Source organism: Fistularia commersonii, chromosome 17, assembly GCF_037954325.1.
Source record: "Fistularia commersonii isolate RoL2024-O1a breed Wild chromosome 17, RoL_Fcom_v1.0, whole genome shotgun sequence".
Lineage (NCBI taxonomy): Eukaryota > Metazoa > Chordata > Actinopteri > Syngnathiformes > Fistulariidae > Fistularia > Fistularia commersonii.
The window spans coordinates 14,469,486-14,488,048 of NC_141300.1; the positions used below are offsets into that span (position 1 = coordinate 14,469,486).

The window sequence follows — 18,563 nt, forward strand, 5'->3', positions numbered from 1 at the left end:
CAACATTATGATATAACAGTAGAGCTAAAGAGAAAAGTGTGAAAAATTGCATGCGTGTCCCTGTGGGCTTGAGCCTGTCAAGAGTTTGTGCGTTACAGTGAATTGAAATAGATCAACAGTAACAGAGACTATTGGAATAGCATCATCAAGTTCCTGCCCTCTGTGGAATCAAGACTATGAAAAGAAAGACGGGAGAGAAGAGGAGAGACTCACTTGAACGAGGAGTTCCAACTTTCTTTCGTCCAGGAGATGGACCTGACATCGCCGCCCCTCTGTCATCTAAGGGATAGAATGCAAAAGGGCAATGTAAATATTCTTGTTTGCTTACATGCAACAGTTATAGATGAAAACCAGCTAAAATGTGGCTATAAACAGAACAAACATCTTCTTATCAAATCTTATTATCAGATGCATCAAATAAAAGAGCAGCATGATGTGTCACAAGATCTTTTGGTAACACGTGACTGCTGTGTGCTATCTGAATGTGTACTGCTTTGACTTAACTAGCTCAGCTACAAGCAAGCTTACTCGATAGAATGGGCCAAAAATAAGACCATCCTTTGCTGTTCTTTGACAATTACAATGATTGTCCATCAGTCTATCACAGCTGCACAAATAACCTGATAGCAGATAACCTGCTTTCAATGATCATTTGAATGGTTGGAGTATTGATACAACTTGCACTGATGTGAGCTGCCAAGCTCAGGCATAAACACTGAAGCAGGTGCAATGATGATAAATTCAACGTAGAGGTTTATGCTGAACATACAAAAGACCAAACAATCCACCTGAGAGGCAGTCCAGAGTTTCACACCTTCATCCAAGCAAATACATAACAAAGGTTTTAAACAACAATGACAAAATAAATAAAGAGTGACAAGCATTCCCCAAGCATTCAGTATCTTTGTGTATGTCTTTGGGTCCTGGTGTTTTCAGCACGTGTGAAGTTTCTCCACAATTTAACAGGAAGTGTGGACCCCAAGGAACACAAACAGCGGCTGACTCCTCCCACACTTCCTTCACATCTGGGAGATGGGGGGCGGCTGATGTGTGTGGGAGTGTAGAAGGGGTGGAGCAGATTTAAGAAAGTCTGGCTGATGAATAATCCATCCAAATCATGTATGGTGTAAACACAGACATTTCAGGTTTGCATCTCTGGATGGCAGGTATCATATTGTCCACCTGAGGCTCAGGGTGCGGCCGCGACAGAAGGACATGAAACACTATTCAGGCCAACTTGCACCAAAGTGGCAGGTTGGTGGAAAGGTATTAACTAAAAGCTGGAGATACAAGATAAAAAGAGGGCAAGAAGTTACACAGTGGTGTCTCAAATTCACCTCTGTGTGAATTTTGTTGTTTATAAGTGTGAAGCTTCTTTACACTTTCAAGGTTTCAGTTTACTCTACCACTCACAATTAATCTGCAGTTTGAGGGCTTGGATTGGGTGCACCTGTGCACACAGTAAGCCACACACACACACACACACACACACACACACACACACACACACTTTCCAACATTGCCTTTTGTTTTCATCGTATACCCTCCCGTCTTGGGAGTTATATTACCTGTCCAAAACATTCCATGTTTATACTGCATACAGTGATTTTAATGACTACCATGCATGGTTACTAGACATTACTAGGCATTCTAGTAACACACATTGGGTCAAAACTTGTTGAAAAAAAACAAGAATAACCCTGATTACCTTTCTACTATTGATATGTGGACAGGTGATTGAAACAATCATTATACACACCTTCTCCCAGTATCATCCCTGCTTCAAACTGCAATGCAGACAGAGCCCGAACTAAAAGCAACACACTCACTAGCTTTCTACTTGAGGCACCTGGGAATAGTACAAACCCAAATGTCAAGGTAACAAATCACTGCCTGGGGGCTAATTTTAGACACTCCATTCTTGCAGTGACAAACAATTTTGGGTTTTAGTCACAACATTTCACTCTACGGCAGGACACTTGCTAATGATCTCCCCATGTGAAACCAAATGTAATAAAGTTCCTATGAATAGCTCATTGTCCTTTTTGCAGAGGAAAATTACATAAAAATGTGAAGGCTTATGTAATGTTTCAGCACTAACGTCGTTTACATCTGAATGTCTGAATATCCATCTCACATCTCAATAACACCTCTGGACATCGTTATATCATGTTTATAGCGTCCGATGCATGCTGTAAACAAAGGATGACAACGCATAGCTAAACAGAGACGACACAGAATCCAAATCATCTCTTGATCTAACTCACATTGTTGCGACATTGCATGTCAGGTTGGAATTGTATAACCTGCAGGACGAGGCCTGACTCTTTGGCAGAAGAAGGTACAATGATGACAGTTCGATGAAAATCGAAAATTTAACCCTACCCCTAAGGAGCTATGCATGCAGCTCCAGCCTTCACATAGTTCTCACACTGGAAAGGACACTGAAAAAAAAAAAAAACATGCACACACGCTGAGATGCCGGGCTGGAACTGGCGGCGACAGCAACGTTATCATTTCTTAACCTAGTTGTTACCTTAAAAGCAACGGCTCCTTGCGAGGCTCCCTCCCCCCGACTCCAGGGGAGAGAGGAAAAAGAGAAGAAAAAACAAGATTAACCCAGAGAGATACGAGTCGTGTAACTAGCCGGAAAAAAAATTAAAAAACACCCCTCTTGCTGACTGGCCTAAGGGAGGAGACTCATCAGCATCCATGCTAGTGACCATTAGTTAGCTTTAGTTACCGGAGACAAGGCTCTCTGTACATTCCGTGTATCTTCCAAACGCTACAGAGCCATTATGGCAAATATCCTCGCCATTCAAGAAAGGAGCTCAGTGGGAAGTGGGGGCGAATGCGTTTTCTAAAGCTGGTTTGCATGTCATCCTTCCTCCCGACAGCGGAGAGCTTCTCACGGGTCTAGTCCCGGTCCACCAGCCCCCCCTTCCTTTTCGCTACCGGCGCCGTGCACGAACCGCGTGAACGCGCAGAGAACATGGACCGTACCAATGGTCAGCAGCCGTGGGGGGGTTGAGAGGGGGGGTGCGGTGGGTTCAGCTAATGGTTGAACGTTTTCCTGGCCGATTCCACTTGCTAGCGATGTTTTTCGCTGTCAAGAGTAACTTAGAAAACACAGGAATAATGGAGACAAGATGTGGGGGCGGGGAGAGGAGAAAGGGGGAGATATTCTGCAGCAGCTCAGAGCCATGAGAAACTGCAGACCCCTCTCCCTGTATCGCGCTCTAGTCGTGCGTGCGTGTGCGTGCGCGTATGTGCGTGCGCGTGCGCGCGTGTGTGTGCAGGCTTGCTTACAAATCCAAAGGCATCTGTCTGCTCTACACAGCGAACCAATGGTCTACTGTTCAAAGGTGATGCATTGCCAATAACTAACAATGAGCGGTTACAGGATTATATGCAAGCCCTTTTATCACTCGAAATGGAGATAGAGCTATGAATGTATAATATGTCATCATTTTTTCTTCGGTGATGTTCAAAGTATAGTCCAGATGTGCAACAAAATATCAACGGATCGGTCATATAACAACACTCACAATGGCTGATGATAGAATGTAGTGTATTTTAAGGCATAAAACATGGCTGCATGCCTTATGAAAACACTGTTGCGATGTAATTACAACCCGTGGTGCTGTTTAATCATCTATTACGTCCAACAGAAGTCGATATATCTGAAACCAGGAGAAGACAACAGCAGAGTGGAGATGTTCAAGTTCTCTTTGGGAGTGATGAGGATGGATAGAAGAATGAGTCCATCAGAGGGGCAGCACATGTTAGATGTTTTGGAGAAAAGGTCAGAGAAACCAGACTGAGACGATTCGGTCATGCACAGAGCAGGGATAGTGAATATACTGCTAGAAGGATGCTGAGGTTGGAACTGCCAGGCAGGAGGCCTAGAGGAAGACCAAAGAGACAATTTATGGGTGTAGTGAAGGAAAACATGAAGTTAGCTGGTGTGAGAAAAGAGAATACAGAGAACAGGGTTAGATGGAGGAGGTTGATTCACTGTGGTGGCCCCTGGAAGGAGCAGTCAAAAGAAAAGATAATGACATTTGTCAGTGTCTTAGCAATATTGATGTGCAGTTTGGAATGCAAATATAACAGCCATGTCACCTTTTAAATAAAAAAAAAATCATATCGTCCAACAAAAATGCTGATATCTGTTAAAGACTGATACTATTAAAATCAAGTTACCAATAAAACAGTCAAGCTCCGGCATGCGCAAGTCATAGATATTTTAAACTAAAGGGAATGGCAAAAAATAATTGCCCAATTTTGAGAGAATCACATACTTAAATGTTAAATGAAATAAAGAACCTAAAGAAATCTAACAATTTTGTCATTGCAACACGACATAGAAGCTGCTAATAATGGGAGGTTTATTATGAAGAAATAGAAATTATCCATGTCTTTTGAGGGGTAGTTCTTCTCCAACTAAACAATAAAAATAAACAAAAGAGCGGTTCAGGTATAAATCAGTGCCGTTGCCCCGATCTCACCAGCGCTCTTATCTGTCTGCGCGTAACTCCTTTTCAGTTGTCTGATCTTTGACCTTGTATCCACAGAAGCTGTTGGAATAGATCTTTTTTATTCATTTTTTTATGCTGCCTAAAATAGGTGTTTGTGGTCTCCTGACACTGCTGAAGCATCAGCTGGTTGAACCGCAAGTTTTTAACACAAGAAAATCACCCTGGTATTTTGTACTAAAATAGAAAAGTATATGTGCTGTACTTGAAGTCACATCAGATAACTACATCTACTGTTAAAACATATTTGAACGGTATGTACGCTAGTTCCTTTTTATTTCATTTTTAAAAAGTCCCAGTGTAATAAAAACTTTCTTTTGCACAGCGGAGCTACTTTTAAGAGTGTTATGTGGATACGATCATATTTTTTGGCTCATCTACGATTAGGCTTCACAAGCCCTTTGTCAAAAATATGCTCAGCCTGAGTGAAAACACCACCGCGCACAATTTTAAATATAGCAAACGCTGTATGATCTTAAATTAGCAGAATTTATCCAAAAGGATCTCTTTCCTGACATTACGCATTATAAAGATGCAGTTACATTTAATGTGTTTAGTGTGTGCTAGAAGCCAAGATTCAGCACAGTCTGCTGAATGTAGAAGGTCACATGAAAAACAGGGAGGTGTATCCTTTCCCTTCCTGCTGGATTTTTGTGTTTCTGGATATTTTTGGCTTGTCCCATACACCGGAAACTGGCCTGTCCAACTTAAACATCTCCAGATGACTCTCTCTTTGGCTCTAACATTCACCGTCCCTCGCTCTCTTTCTCCACTCAAATACATATCTAGCTTTATTGGTTGCTTCCCCAGTTTGCAAATGCAAGGATTCTGTTGTTTGACGAGCATTAGAGGGGAAACGGTCGGGACAATACGGACAAAGACGGAGCAGCGACGAAAAATTATAAAAGGAAGTGCCTAAACTTGACCCACGAGGGTTTTTGTATTTACTCTCCCTGTTCAAGATGAGATGGACTCCAAATAAAGTGACAAATACAAATGAACGTACAGCAAGAGAGGAACATCTGCGATTTAATATGCCGATCTCTTCTGTGCTTTTCAGTGATGTAAGTCATTTAACAAAAATCACAGAGCAGAATCACTTCACCTTCACAAGTTGTGATATATGTCGGACCTGGCAGAGGCTTGCAGCGTCTCTTATGGAATGGAGTTTGGTCTAAATGAGGTGTCTATCTGTTGTATTCATATTTTGGGGTCTTCTGTAGAAATATCTAGAGTTCCATCTCAACCTCAAGTTGAGGTGGGTGAAATAGGCAGTGGGTATCGGAGGCATGATAAGAGGTTGAAGGTCTGCGCTCAGAAAAGTAACACATATTGGTGGAATGTGGTATTAACAGCACTCAGTGTTAATTGAAGGAAGATGGTAACATTTTTTAGCTCCAACTGTGATAGGCAGTTGAGGTTGACACTCTCCCTACCTCCCCTGCTCGCTCCCTGTTCCTCTTTCACACACAACTAAACAGTCACACACACACACACACACACACACACACACACACACACACACACACACACACACACACACACACACACACACACACACACACACACACACACACACTTTTTCTGTGTCTATCTAAGCAATATTTACAGTGACTCGCCTTCATTTCCGGTTTTATGACAGATCATGATAGCGGATTTGACATTATGACTGATCATCAGTTCCGGTGAAACAATATCTGTGTATGTTGCGTATTAGATAACAGCATAAGGTTCAACAAAACAGCACTTTTCCTAATACTCCACACTTGTGGTTCAATCAGTTATTTAGAATCTGATGAAAAAATAATAGCAGGGCCAAGTGCTCCATCAAGTACTTTGTGTATAGTGGCAGATTGAGACTGTGCAGGGAGGGTCATGGAAAGGCGGCCAGGAATGTCTAGAGAAAGGACTGACCAGGAGAGATCTGTTTTGTTTGCTCAAGTGTGTATACGTGTGTGGGAGTGAGTGTGCATGTTTTTGTGTGTGTCTGTGAGCTCCACCCTCTTGCCCGTGAGTGAATTTGAGGCTGAAATGTGGTTCCAGTTAGGGCGTTTTTTAAATCAGAAACACACTGGCACTTCAAACAAACGGGAGATATTTCTGTAACCAACTCTTCTTTGTTCTCATTTTACTCCGAAGCTCCATTCCCACAGTTTACCAAAACCCTTCTCTTTTTTTCAGGCAGCATTTTGAAAACTTTTTCCCCAAATCACAACTTTATGAACAAGCAGATGACTTTACTGATGAACTATTTATATATATATTCATTTCTATTTTTATTTATATAACTATATACTTATATATTATACTGTAAATTCCTTTCTTGACCTTGGCATCCCCATTTATAATGTATGCTTGTCTTACCTTCACTTGTGCCAAGACCAGACAATTACTCCCACTAGTGTGTACACATGTGCCCTATGTACTCATATAAAGCCTGTAGTTATATTTACTACAGGAAACAATAAAAAAAATGGTTTCTAAAATGTCTCCCTTAATGATATCCCAGCAAATAAAATAAAGCCAAGGTTGCAGCATGATGTTACTGCGCCACAGTGTGTCCAAATCATAAAAAGTCACAACAAGCTAATGTGCATAGCGGCCCTCCTTCAAGTGTAACACCAATCCTTAATAGGAGTATTAACTTCGACGCTTGTGGATATCCCGTATGAGTTCTATAATTATAGCAAAGATTCAAGAGATTTTATTTATCCTTGCCAAATGACAGCACAAACTGTTCTAGATTATTGTCATTTGTCCTTGGTTGTCACTTCTATGCATTTTTTTTTTGGTTCTCGGAAGATAACCTGTGATGTCATTATCAACATTTATAAGTCACATATATGTTACTAAAACAGAGGATGTGATTTTACTGGTGTGGGTGTGAAAGGGTTATTCAAAGGAGGATTTTTTTTTTTCATTTTCCATTTATAACATACAAAGCAAGAAATCCCAGCAGACCTCAGTGACCCGTTGTTGCCTGATCCTACAGACAATTCATGCATGAAATCAGTGTGACATTGGGCAGGCAATTTCCATCCGGATATTCCATTTTTAGATTTTCACAACAAAAATGAAAATGGAGATGTGGGAAAAAAAATTACCATAAAAGGTAGCGTACACTTGTTTTTCCTATTTGGGGTAGAATGCAATCTGAAAAACAACATAGGTCAAAATGCAAGGCTGAGTTGCATTTTTGTTCATTTGTTTGTTTGTTTTTTCTGTGTGAATGTTGTTTATATTCTAGAAAAACAGTTGTTTAGCCATTCCATCCACATATGAACTCAAACAAATAAAACTATGAAAGAACCCCTAACATCCTTATTTCCCATCCACACATAAACACAAGCCACTGTGATCACTAAATTGCATTTATTTTGTAACAGCCCTTTGGCGAAAAATGAGAGAGAATGTAATGCAATATACTCCGGGGAAGTTAATGTTACTCAACAAATTCTAAATCTTTGTCTACAAATAAAAATCCCAGTGAAATTGCAAAATCCAGCATTCATTTATAATGCAATACCCAATAAACAAATGTAAGAGTTCTTCAAAAAATCTAGCCGAGCAACGAAATGAATCATCTTAGCTCAGGTGTCATTAAATTTGATTTGATCTGATCTGTCTTAGCTCCTCTATCTCAGTCTGACTCTACATATGAGTATTGAAGAATTTTGAGTATGGCAGGTCTGATATGAAACCTGGATTATTAGTATCAGAGAATAAAAATCTTAGTGTCTCTGAGTAAATCTTCTGAAAACAAAATGACTGTTGCCACTAAAATGAATTGAAAGAATAGAGTGTGTGTTTCCTTTAAACGTGAAAGAAAAAGAAAGTCACCAGGTGCTTTCATTTGGAGTAATATTCATTTTGCAGTGATGATAACAGGGTTACATGAGCAATATTTAATCTATTAAAATGTTCTTACTTTGGTGTTATTTTCCTCTGCAACCTGTTTGATTCCCATTTGACTGGTTCTAGGACTTCCAAATTGCATCCAGAGACATGACTATTCATTACTTGAAATGAATAGATGGAGGTCAGACCTCACCCTGAATTTTTTTTAGGAAATGTCGAGTAATTCTTATTGTTTATTGAGCAAATGTATTTATAACATAAACAGAAAATGTGGTGAAATTGATTTGGCAATAAAAATGTCATGGACAAGATAGCAATATGTTGAATCTTGAGGATTTTTTTAGATTCAAAATGAATAATCTCTCCTTTATCAGTGTCTTTATCAGTCTTCTGACTGTCTAATTTTTTTTCCCAAGAAAAATATACACATATCAACACACAAAGTTTGTTGATTTAAATCAAGGGCACAGTGCACTGCAGAGATGTTGAACCCTGGTGGCCTCTTCCCTCTGTCTGGTATTCTGGTAGAATACCAACTATTCTGATCATTTAACTTGCTGAATATTAAAGAGTCCTATCTGCCGTCCCCTGTGACTGTCCGAGTCCTAATGAATTCTATTTGCCTGTTAAACAAGTATCCTGCAACATACCATCAGGTGACAGGAGAAAGGGAGTATGGGGTTAAAAAAAAAATGAAAAAAGATTAAAAATCCCACACGTCCTTTTTGGAATAGTTTTGCTCTTTCCCCATGTGTTGTGTGTGTATTTCTCAAGTTTAATTAGGAAAGACAACTACAGAACAATATCATTCGAGCTCTTGACGCCTCAGGATTGTTTTTGAGGTTCTATGCGGATAATAACTCTTGAGGTTTTTAAAACCATTTAGCCCTCTGGTTGAGTGGCATGGGGACAGCCGGCACTGTGTAACTCCCCCTTGGTCTCCGGTCTTCGACACAAACAAAAGTTGTCATGACAACTTCCAGGCAGATTTGGTGGTCTCAGTGTTACTAACTGTGCTAGAAATGTAGGACACTAAGAGGAGGAGGCAGTGAAAGACACACACTGAGACACTGTAATAGGCGAATGTACGAACCACGCGTAAAAACCTCAAGGCAAAAGGTAAAGGTAAAAAGGCATGCAAGGTAAAAAGGCATGCAACAAACAGTGTTTCAACCCAGGAGAGTTCATGACAGTATTACAGTCCCTGGATGGCAGAAACAAGGAAATCCTTCACCTTACAAACGTCAACATGTAATCAGGACTACACAAAGACAGAGCAAGACTCACACCCCCTCTTCCTGCCCTGAGGACATACTGACTTAGGTGATGTAAGAAGGGTTGAAGAAAAAAAGTTTCCAAGTTGAAGAGAACAAGGTAATGCATGGAAAAGCGAAGGTTTATAAAGGGTAGCAGCCAAAAAAGAGCAAATAAAACAAAAAAAACAAAACAAATTTAATTCAAATATTACTGCCGCACAATGGTGCGAACTAGAATCTATCAATAGGCAATAAACTTGTCAATACACTGACCCTGGGATAGGTGTATTGAAAATGCAAAGTGTGATCTTGAAAGTTATATGGGCAGACAGATAAGTTGTGTTGTAGTTTTAGATTTTTTTTTTTTAAATCTCCAAACGTCTCCAACTTGATCTCAAGTACTCATGCAAAAGACGGGGTTGAAAATGATTTACTTATTACTGTATTCACTATCCCACTAAGTATTTTCTCAATGTGAGATGCTGTCTATACAATTGGAATAAATCCCTCCACAAATTTGGCTGAATGGGTCTTTGCTTTATCAAAAGAATGAATGAACAGAATTTAAATGTATTGAATATCAGCCATTGGCTATGTCGCCTCAGATAAAGCTAGAAGAAGAAATTAAAAGTGTTGGGATTTGTGAAATGGATGCCATGTTTTTTTTTTTTTCCTGTTTTCAGTGTGTCCTACTCAAGCACATGCTTAATTTTGTGAAGCATGTACTTTTTTCAATAGTAAATGAGGTACAATCAGTTGTTTAGAAGACAATGTGGCTTCTAAAATGATCTCAAAGTGATGACTGATAAGGCCAATTATGCCTTCCTACGAGCAAAGGAATACGCAAACTTAAATTAATGAGGTCCACTAAGTCAGAATGTTTACATTATATTTTTACCTCATGTTAAGCACTGGTACATGTCCTGTAGAGTGACATCACTGAAAACCAATAGACTATCTGTGTTTATTGTGGATGTTAATTTTTTTCAGGATAAAAAAATAATCCATATATCCTCTCTTATCCCTAAAAGTTAGCATACCTTTAAAAATGTAAACCCCTGCTCTGTAAACACACATGGGATCACTGATAGAGGATATTATTTCCATACCAAAAGAGGATCTGAGAGTCACTGAGAGGGATTTTCTCCGATTTTCACCAGATTCTCCTCATAATCCTCTGGGATTACCATTATATACTGAGGCTCTAACCTCTGAACTTAGAACATTATAAAACCTTATATCCCGAACACTAATGCTACAGTAAAACCAATCATTTCACTCAATAGGAAGAGACCCTCCTTATATCATGTCCACTTGGTTGTAATTCTGGCTGCGACTCAGAACACTTGGAGGTTTTAGACGGATACAGGTCAGGGCTATCCCGTGTGACATTCAATTTAGGCCCGACAAAACAGCCAATTCTTCCAACTCATGTATCTTATAATATTTAACATCTGAGTATTTCTCAATATGGAAATGATTTCAATCAATCAATGTGAAATTGTGCACACAGCTGCCATTTGATGTTTTGTGTGTGTGTTTTTTCATTCTTAGACAACCACAGTAACCCTCTGCGCCACGCCGCCCAATCTTGTGCTGTTTCACCAAAACATGGTACCAGTGGCATGGATTTGTACTATTTTGGATTGTTTTTTGATATCGTTTTTTGTTTGTTTTGTCTATCTTCCTAATTTATTATGCTGCTTAAGTATAACCATAGTGTTTATGCATTTTCAGTCCTGTCATGCAATCTACGGATTCAGTAGCAGACAGATCAGTGAATTTTTTTCGTATATTCTCAACATAATGCTTGTGCTAAATACAAATCTCAGTTACAAAAACCAAATGTTTTCCTACCTTATTTTTAAACAGCTTGCCTTCAACGATGCCTAATGCTGGCCTACAGATTTGTGTGCTGGGTTTAATTATTTAAGGGAGTGTAGTCTGTTTTTATTTGCATGTGAAAGATATGTCTTTTCATAGAAAGACATGCATGTCACATGTGTTTTATGTGTTTCTATAAATAATTTGTAAGATTTCAGTGTCACATGTGGTTGCCAAGCTCATAAAAATATGATAGACATCATATGTAGGTTGACTGTAAAAGTGGGGTCACATACGGCCTAATTGGATGTCAAGAGGGCCGGACCAGTAAAATCATTACCTAAAAGTAACACAAGTCCAAATATTTCCTTGTTTTAGTGTAATGAGGGTAAACTGTTACATTATAAAAATCTTTATAAGTAATGAACTGTTCCTCTAAAAAATACATGACAAATTAATATCAAAAATGTATATTACAAAATAATTGATGAAAGTACACCCTAAAATACTGAGTTAAAAAAAGAAAGTCTCGTGTATAAGAGGAGGTATCATGTTTACGAGGCTAATTGTGGCTATTCTGGTTATTAAATCAATTTTCTTAATTTAGCCCATTTTTTTTAATCATTTTTGTGTTTTTTATAGACATTAGGAAAGAAACGATCGTTTTAATAATGTCACAAGACGTTTTTTAATCAAAATGTCATTTTGTGTTCAAATTTTGAAGCAAAAATACATTGAAAAGTTATTTTTTCCTTTTTTCCTTGTCATTTTTTTTTTAAACCCATGGTATAAAACTCCAAGATGCACGTGAGAAAAAACGTGCGGGCCCCACTAATGCACAGATTTGATATCAGGCAGGGGGCCACAAATTTTGTTCCGAGGGCCACCGTTGGCCCGCGGGCCGGGAGTCTGAGACTCCTGTTTAACATAAGATTTACTTCTGAATGAATTTATTTGCATCTTTATATCTGTTAATGGAGAAGTCCTGTTCTCAACAATTCTAAGGTTTCCACTAAGATACCAAAACACTAAACATGACAATATGATCACGTGACAGCATAATTTTGATGACATCCTATTAAGTAGGAAGCCATCATTTCAAGATACCCAAAATATTTGATTTTGACATGACTAAGGAGCTTTTAGTATACAGTTATGAGTATTGCACTGAAATATTTTACATATTAAAAGGCTGGCGGCTCGGTGGTGCAGGGGTAAACACTTCCGTCTCACAGCGAGAAGGTCCCTACGTCTATTCCGGTCTTTCTGTGGCAAGCTTGCATGTTCTCTCAGTGTTTACGTAAGCTTCCTCAGGGTCCTCCGGTTTACTCCCACCGTCCAAAAACATGATTTAGGTTAACTGGAAACCCTCTATTGACTAGACGTGTGAATGAGAGAGTGAACGGCTGCATGTCTATAATTGTGGACATGCGATCGACCGACGAGGGGTCCAGGGTGAACTCTGCCTCTCGGTCAATGACGGTAACCCTGACTGCAGGATAAGTCGTATAAACATTGAATAAATGAATGTTAAAAGGATGCAAATGTTCATATGTTCGGACACAAATCGAGCAAAAAACTAGAAAGTAAAGCCATAAGATACTTGATGTTGAACTTAAAATCTCTAAATAAATATTTTTCTTCCCTTCAAACATAAGTATTTTTTTCTTTCACACACATTAACAGTCAAAAGCTGCATATTTGCTTAACTTGGGGATGGAGGAGTAGTAAGGTTCTGCAAATGAATACCATAAATAATATGTTATCCCCCAGATACAACAGTGAATGTTTTCAGCCACCAATTCTCAACAGAGATGTGTTTTTGTGAAAGTTGCTGTGCCAGTGGTGGGAAATCAAACACAGACATGCCTTCAGCTAGTTGCAAACAAATCAAACAAAGGAGACAATTACAAAAACATGAACAAAGCACTGGAAGTTTTGAAGCAGAAAGTATGTCCGTTCTGACCATAAAACCTTTCCATTTAAAAAAAAAAAAAAGAGAATTCATTGCTTGTTCTGGCAAAAAAAAAAAAAAAAAAATCTCACATAAAGATCCTGCATTTGGCAAAAAGAACAAAGATGGATGCCAGAGCGGGATAGAGATCCAAATTCTTCTGTAGGAAGTTGCTGCTTCAACTTTAACAAAGGCTATAATAATTACTTGGCTGTAAAAGAGGGAAAAGAGGATAAGGCTGAAAATTAAAATGACACAGAAAGTTAACATTCAGGATATCTGCCTGCATTCTAAAGACTCCATTTCTTGATTTCGGATTCAGTGGAAAAGTAAAACAAATGGGTAATGGATTGGACATAGGAGTCCAGGAGAATTAACGAACCAAGTCATGTACTTGAGAACTGCTTTCGGGGTGCCTTTGGCAGCCATAGTGTATTCTTCTACCAAGAAACACACTTGCTCTAAAACATCATGATTTGATTAAGGCCTCATAGTTTATCACACCATGTACAGAAGATGTAACAGAACAGAAAAAAATGCAACAGCTCCTAGACAGAGGGAGGATTGTGTCTCTTCGATATTTTAGGGTTGTGCCGCAGTTTCTCTCCTTCCTGTCATGAAAGAATATGGTTTGTCAGTGAGAAAGGAATATGATCGGTGACAGACCCATTCTCACAGGAAACATGACCAGATGAGTTCACTGGAAGTAAATTGGACAAGGTTTGAATTCCTAATATGCTGCAGCATGAAGTTTTGGTGATCAGACCAGTGCAGTAGAATGAATATGCACAATAGATGCCACATAATGCATTGATTATAAATATGTATATAACTTTCTAGCTGGACTGTGTAACCAAGAAACAACTTGGGTATAAGTAAAGGATTCTAAAATGGTATATAAAGGGTATTCACCCTCTACTTTTTCAGTGGCAAACACTATGACAAGAAAGAAAACAGGTCTATTTAGGATGTTTATCTTATCAACGCCTGAGAAGATCAGCTGTGTAATAAAACTTGGAGTCCCCCCATTATCCTTTAAGCAGAAGATCATAAGTTGATAAAAAAGACATATCATATTCTCAACTTATTATTGTGGATGTGGACCACCTGTATTAGCAACGGTCTTCTTCCCTAGGATATCCTGCCTTTGGGTGGAGTGGTATTAGTAGGACGGGTACAAGAAAAATGAGAAGCTGGGCGACACATTGTACACAGCTGAAATCGATGCCAAAGGAAAGCAATGTGAGAAATGACAAACAATTACCCAGAGACGCCATCTAACAGAGTGCAGCTGAACACTGCCCTCGCACGCCTGTCAGTGCTAACCCTATTTAAAGGGTCATACCACCAGAGGAATATGTGAATGGGAGCTCTTGCGTCAATGTTGCACAGGCTGGTGGGTAAAAATGTGTAAACACAAGGCTCTCATGTAAGAAATGCAAACAAATGTGTGTGAGTAAACAGATTACAAACACTGTAATTTGTGATGCCACAGCTCAGTCAATTACATGCAATGTACACTGTGAAATGTATGTTACAAACTGAAGAAAAACAATATTTAGTGACACGGTTTAGTTTCCTGTCAAGATTTTAATTTTGGTCACAATCCCCCCAATAAAAAAATATACTCCTGCATATCTTCACTTATTGAGCTTTTGTATATTTATACAATTTACTTTTGTATATCTAATGTAAAAACTAATGTTAAAACTATTGTATTACAACATTTTCAACAGGATATATGAGATAGAAATGAAGCCAACCATAGCGTTAACCATTGATATTATATGACATTTTAATGTGAATCTACTTAACACTTCGGAACAGAGTTAGAGGGTCCATTCAACAGTATTTAGAGCCAAGTGCTGTGATTCTCTGCATAATCGAATCCCCTTGGGTGCAGGGTAGACTCTCAGGGCAATTGGACCATCATTGGAGTTGCATGCAAATGTAAAAAAAAAAAATCAGAACATGAACACGAGGAGGGCAGTATTTATTTGGGTTGTGATTTTAAAAGTTTAGCTCTGGACCTCTCTCGCATCTACGTTATAGGATAAAGGAAATAAGTTTAATAGACAGACAGATGGACAGATAGAGAGATAGATAGATAGACTCAATCTCTCTCCTTCAATCTCTTCCCTTTTCTCCACTGTTTATGTTCATTGTGAGGTTGGATGTCCTTTTAACAGCACGAGAGGAAGAATGTCTGACAGGCAATGCTGTAAGCCAGGGATATCCCCTTGTCACAGTCGGACATACTGACCCCTCTTTCCCAGCATTTCCTACTCCCACCACTATTATATGCTCCAACTTGGATGTTAAGTTTTCCTACTGTGGTGGAGGGATGCTGTTAAGATTGGACTTCACCAAAGAACTGATAAAGAAGTTTGAATTTGAAAATAAGCAATTTTGCCCCCCCCCCCCCCCCCCCTTAGAGACATTTGTGCATTTCCAAAACATCTAGGGTTGTTAAAAACAGCTTTGTTTGGGACACCCTGGAGGAATTATTTCAATTTCCTCTAATTGTTTTGCCCTCCCTAGGGATCTTTAAACTTAGGGGCCACATGAAAACATGCATAATCTCATCACAATGGAAATAGGTGTGATAATATAGTGTGTATAAGTGTAAAGGGATCTTGTTTAAAGACACGTTTATGAGTATGCATAGCTATTTTAAATGGACAACCATTTAAGTGCCATGTAAAAGTTGTGAGGGAAAATTGTTTTTGCCCTTCAGCAACAGGCATGCTGTGTCTGTCTCATTTTTGGGTTTGTTCTGGTGGTGCCAGCTGCAAACAGGGCAAGGATATGCTTTGGGAATACTAATTGCGCAATGAAAGCTCTGAGTACTGGTTCAGATATAGTGACATGCATACTGATCAACAGTTTTGCTGAATCACAGCTCAAACAATACAAAACACAAATGAAACACATTTTTAAATGAACTTGGTAAAGCAAGTGAAAATGTATTTCCAATAAAATACACACTTAGAGCATCAAAACTTTCCTGTGCTTTAGATGGATTGTTTAGGGTTGTAAAGGCACCCAAAGAGCCAGTAAAGCCCTACGGTTTTGTGTTTTTGTATTCAAGCCACCTCCTTTTGCATCTCCATTGAAACACTCTTCAGCTTAACACCTTTGTGACCAAGTCCTTCATAAAAGCTTAACCAACACAACTTCCGGGAAAGACTTTGTAGCCTGAGCAATACAAGACACTCTACCAGTGGTGAAAATACAAAGTGCAGACAGTGCAGACGTACAAAGTTCATGGTGTTTTCACATGTTGACCCCGGAGCATCCCCACGCTACTGTCACAACCACATGCCGGATTCTAAATATATTAAAAATACAAGCAACTCTAAAACTGAAAATTACTCTGTAGAACTCTATATTATAGATGCATAACCTGACCGTATTCTATATTCATGATAAAATGTATATTAAATAGCAGTTCTCATGGCTGTTGTCAATGTGAAGATCCTTTTAAGGGCAATTTCACTGAGCAATAGTAACATTAATTTTCTTGGCCCTGCAGCACACTGGCATGTTGATATGTCAAATTTTAAAAGTTAGATGATTGGCAGAAAAAAGAGAGACTGTTGTGAAGTAAACCCATCCTATCTGCAAACCGAGTAGTGCAAAACATGATGGGTTAGGGTTTTGTTTTTGTTTTTTTAAATACCGCAGCTCTCTTCCACTTGGACTAGTCCTACAAGCTCTATTTTGTTGTCTCCTGTCTTTATGTCGAATAGAAGTAAGAATAATAATAACAATAATAATAGTTTAGGGGAGCAGTTAGGGGTTCAGTGTCTTGCTCAGCAACACTTGGAGGAGTCGGGAATCGGACCAGGGATTTTCGGTACCAAAGACAATTGCTGCCCCTGATAGAAGCACAATACAATAGAAGTGCAATTGTGAAGTAATAGCACCTAAAAGGCCTTTGTCAATGTTAGCAGTCATTTCAGCAGCAAAATGAACTTGGCAGCTCCTCTGCTCTGAGGTGCAGCGCTGTCACTTCCATGCATTTTTGACTTTTTTGGAAGTAATGTCACAACAATTTCTTCTGAAATTCCTATCACAAATAACTATTCTGTGAAGCAGATCCAAATGAGCAACTAGTTAATGACTACAGAAACAGTTTATCATTGTAACAAATAAACAGCAGCCCTATAAAAATTACAAGCCATTTATAGACTAGTTATCAAGCTGTGCCCTTATTGTTGACGCTATAAAACCCACAGTTATGTAGTCCTTTATGCTAAATCTAACAGAACAAAACCCTCTCCCCGACTTCCTCACGTCAGCTGAAGGAAATACCAGCCCTGCAGTGCACCATCTAAGGACATCAAATGACACAAATTTGGTATCATATGTAATCATTTCTACTAGATATACACTTTACTTTATACTGCTTAATATTTTCACAGGTACAACAGATAAGGAGATGAACAGTTTTCCAGCAAAATATTACATTTCAAATTTAAAGTGCAAGAGTGTCTTCTTTGGCCTATTTATAAACACATAGATATTTTGGTTTGCGCATATGTGAGATGAGCCTACCTGATACAGAGGCCTTGACACACACAAACGTGTGTGTAAAAGGTGCTGGGGACCAGGCAAGTTCCTGGCATGAGTACTAAGGCATCTGACAGCTGAAGAAGTAAGAGTCCAGAGAAGACTGTGGCGAGTACAGACCACATCCTCTAGACCCAACAAGACTGCTTCCATAATGAACCTGCGGCGAGGACCGACTCACCGAAAGATGTCAAATAGCAGATTACTTCATATCAATAATATATCTGCACGTATCACATTCGGCCAGCCGGATGAGTCGATACAAGTAACAGCCATAGAGGTGCAAGTAATGAGAGGGAATGTAAGCCTTGTTTTCTCTTGATACCATTTAGCTCCATCAGATAATAAGTGGGTCATCATAGGAGGTAAGCCAGTCCTGTGGCTTTCTCATCTCCTGAAGGAGAATAAGCTTCCTCTTCAAGGTCAAACCCTGCTTTTTCTGCTGTCACAGTCCCAATAAGCAAGTGGTCCACACAGAGCATTTCTCTCCTCTTTCTCTTTGCTTCCTGTCTTTTTCCTTCTCACTGAGGCAAAGCAGCCACAGATTACCACAAAAAC

At 39.1% G+C, this 18,563-nt stretch overlaps 1 protein-coding gene across 7 annotated transcripts in view; it reads right to left on the reverse strand.

Moving 5' to 3' along the window:
• The window catches only part of frmd4a (FERM domain containing 4A), a 104,530-nt gene that overhangs the window by 30,828 nt on the left and 55,139 nt on the right, over positions 1-18,563 (reverse strand). For 6 of the 7 annotated variants that reach the window (XM_086162774.1, XM_086162775.1, XM_086162771.1 and 3 more), the window contains exon 2: positions 214-279. In XM_086162774.1, coding sequence (XP_086018900.1) covers positions 214-279 — 66 coding nt within the window. Of the gene's footprint in view, positions 1-213; positions 280-2,536; positions 2,907-18,563 lie in introns of those variants that run through there. The other variant, XM_086162776.1, reaches the window with a different exon arrangement.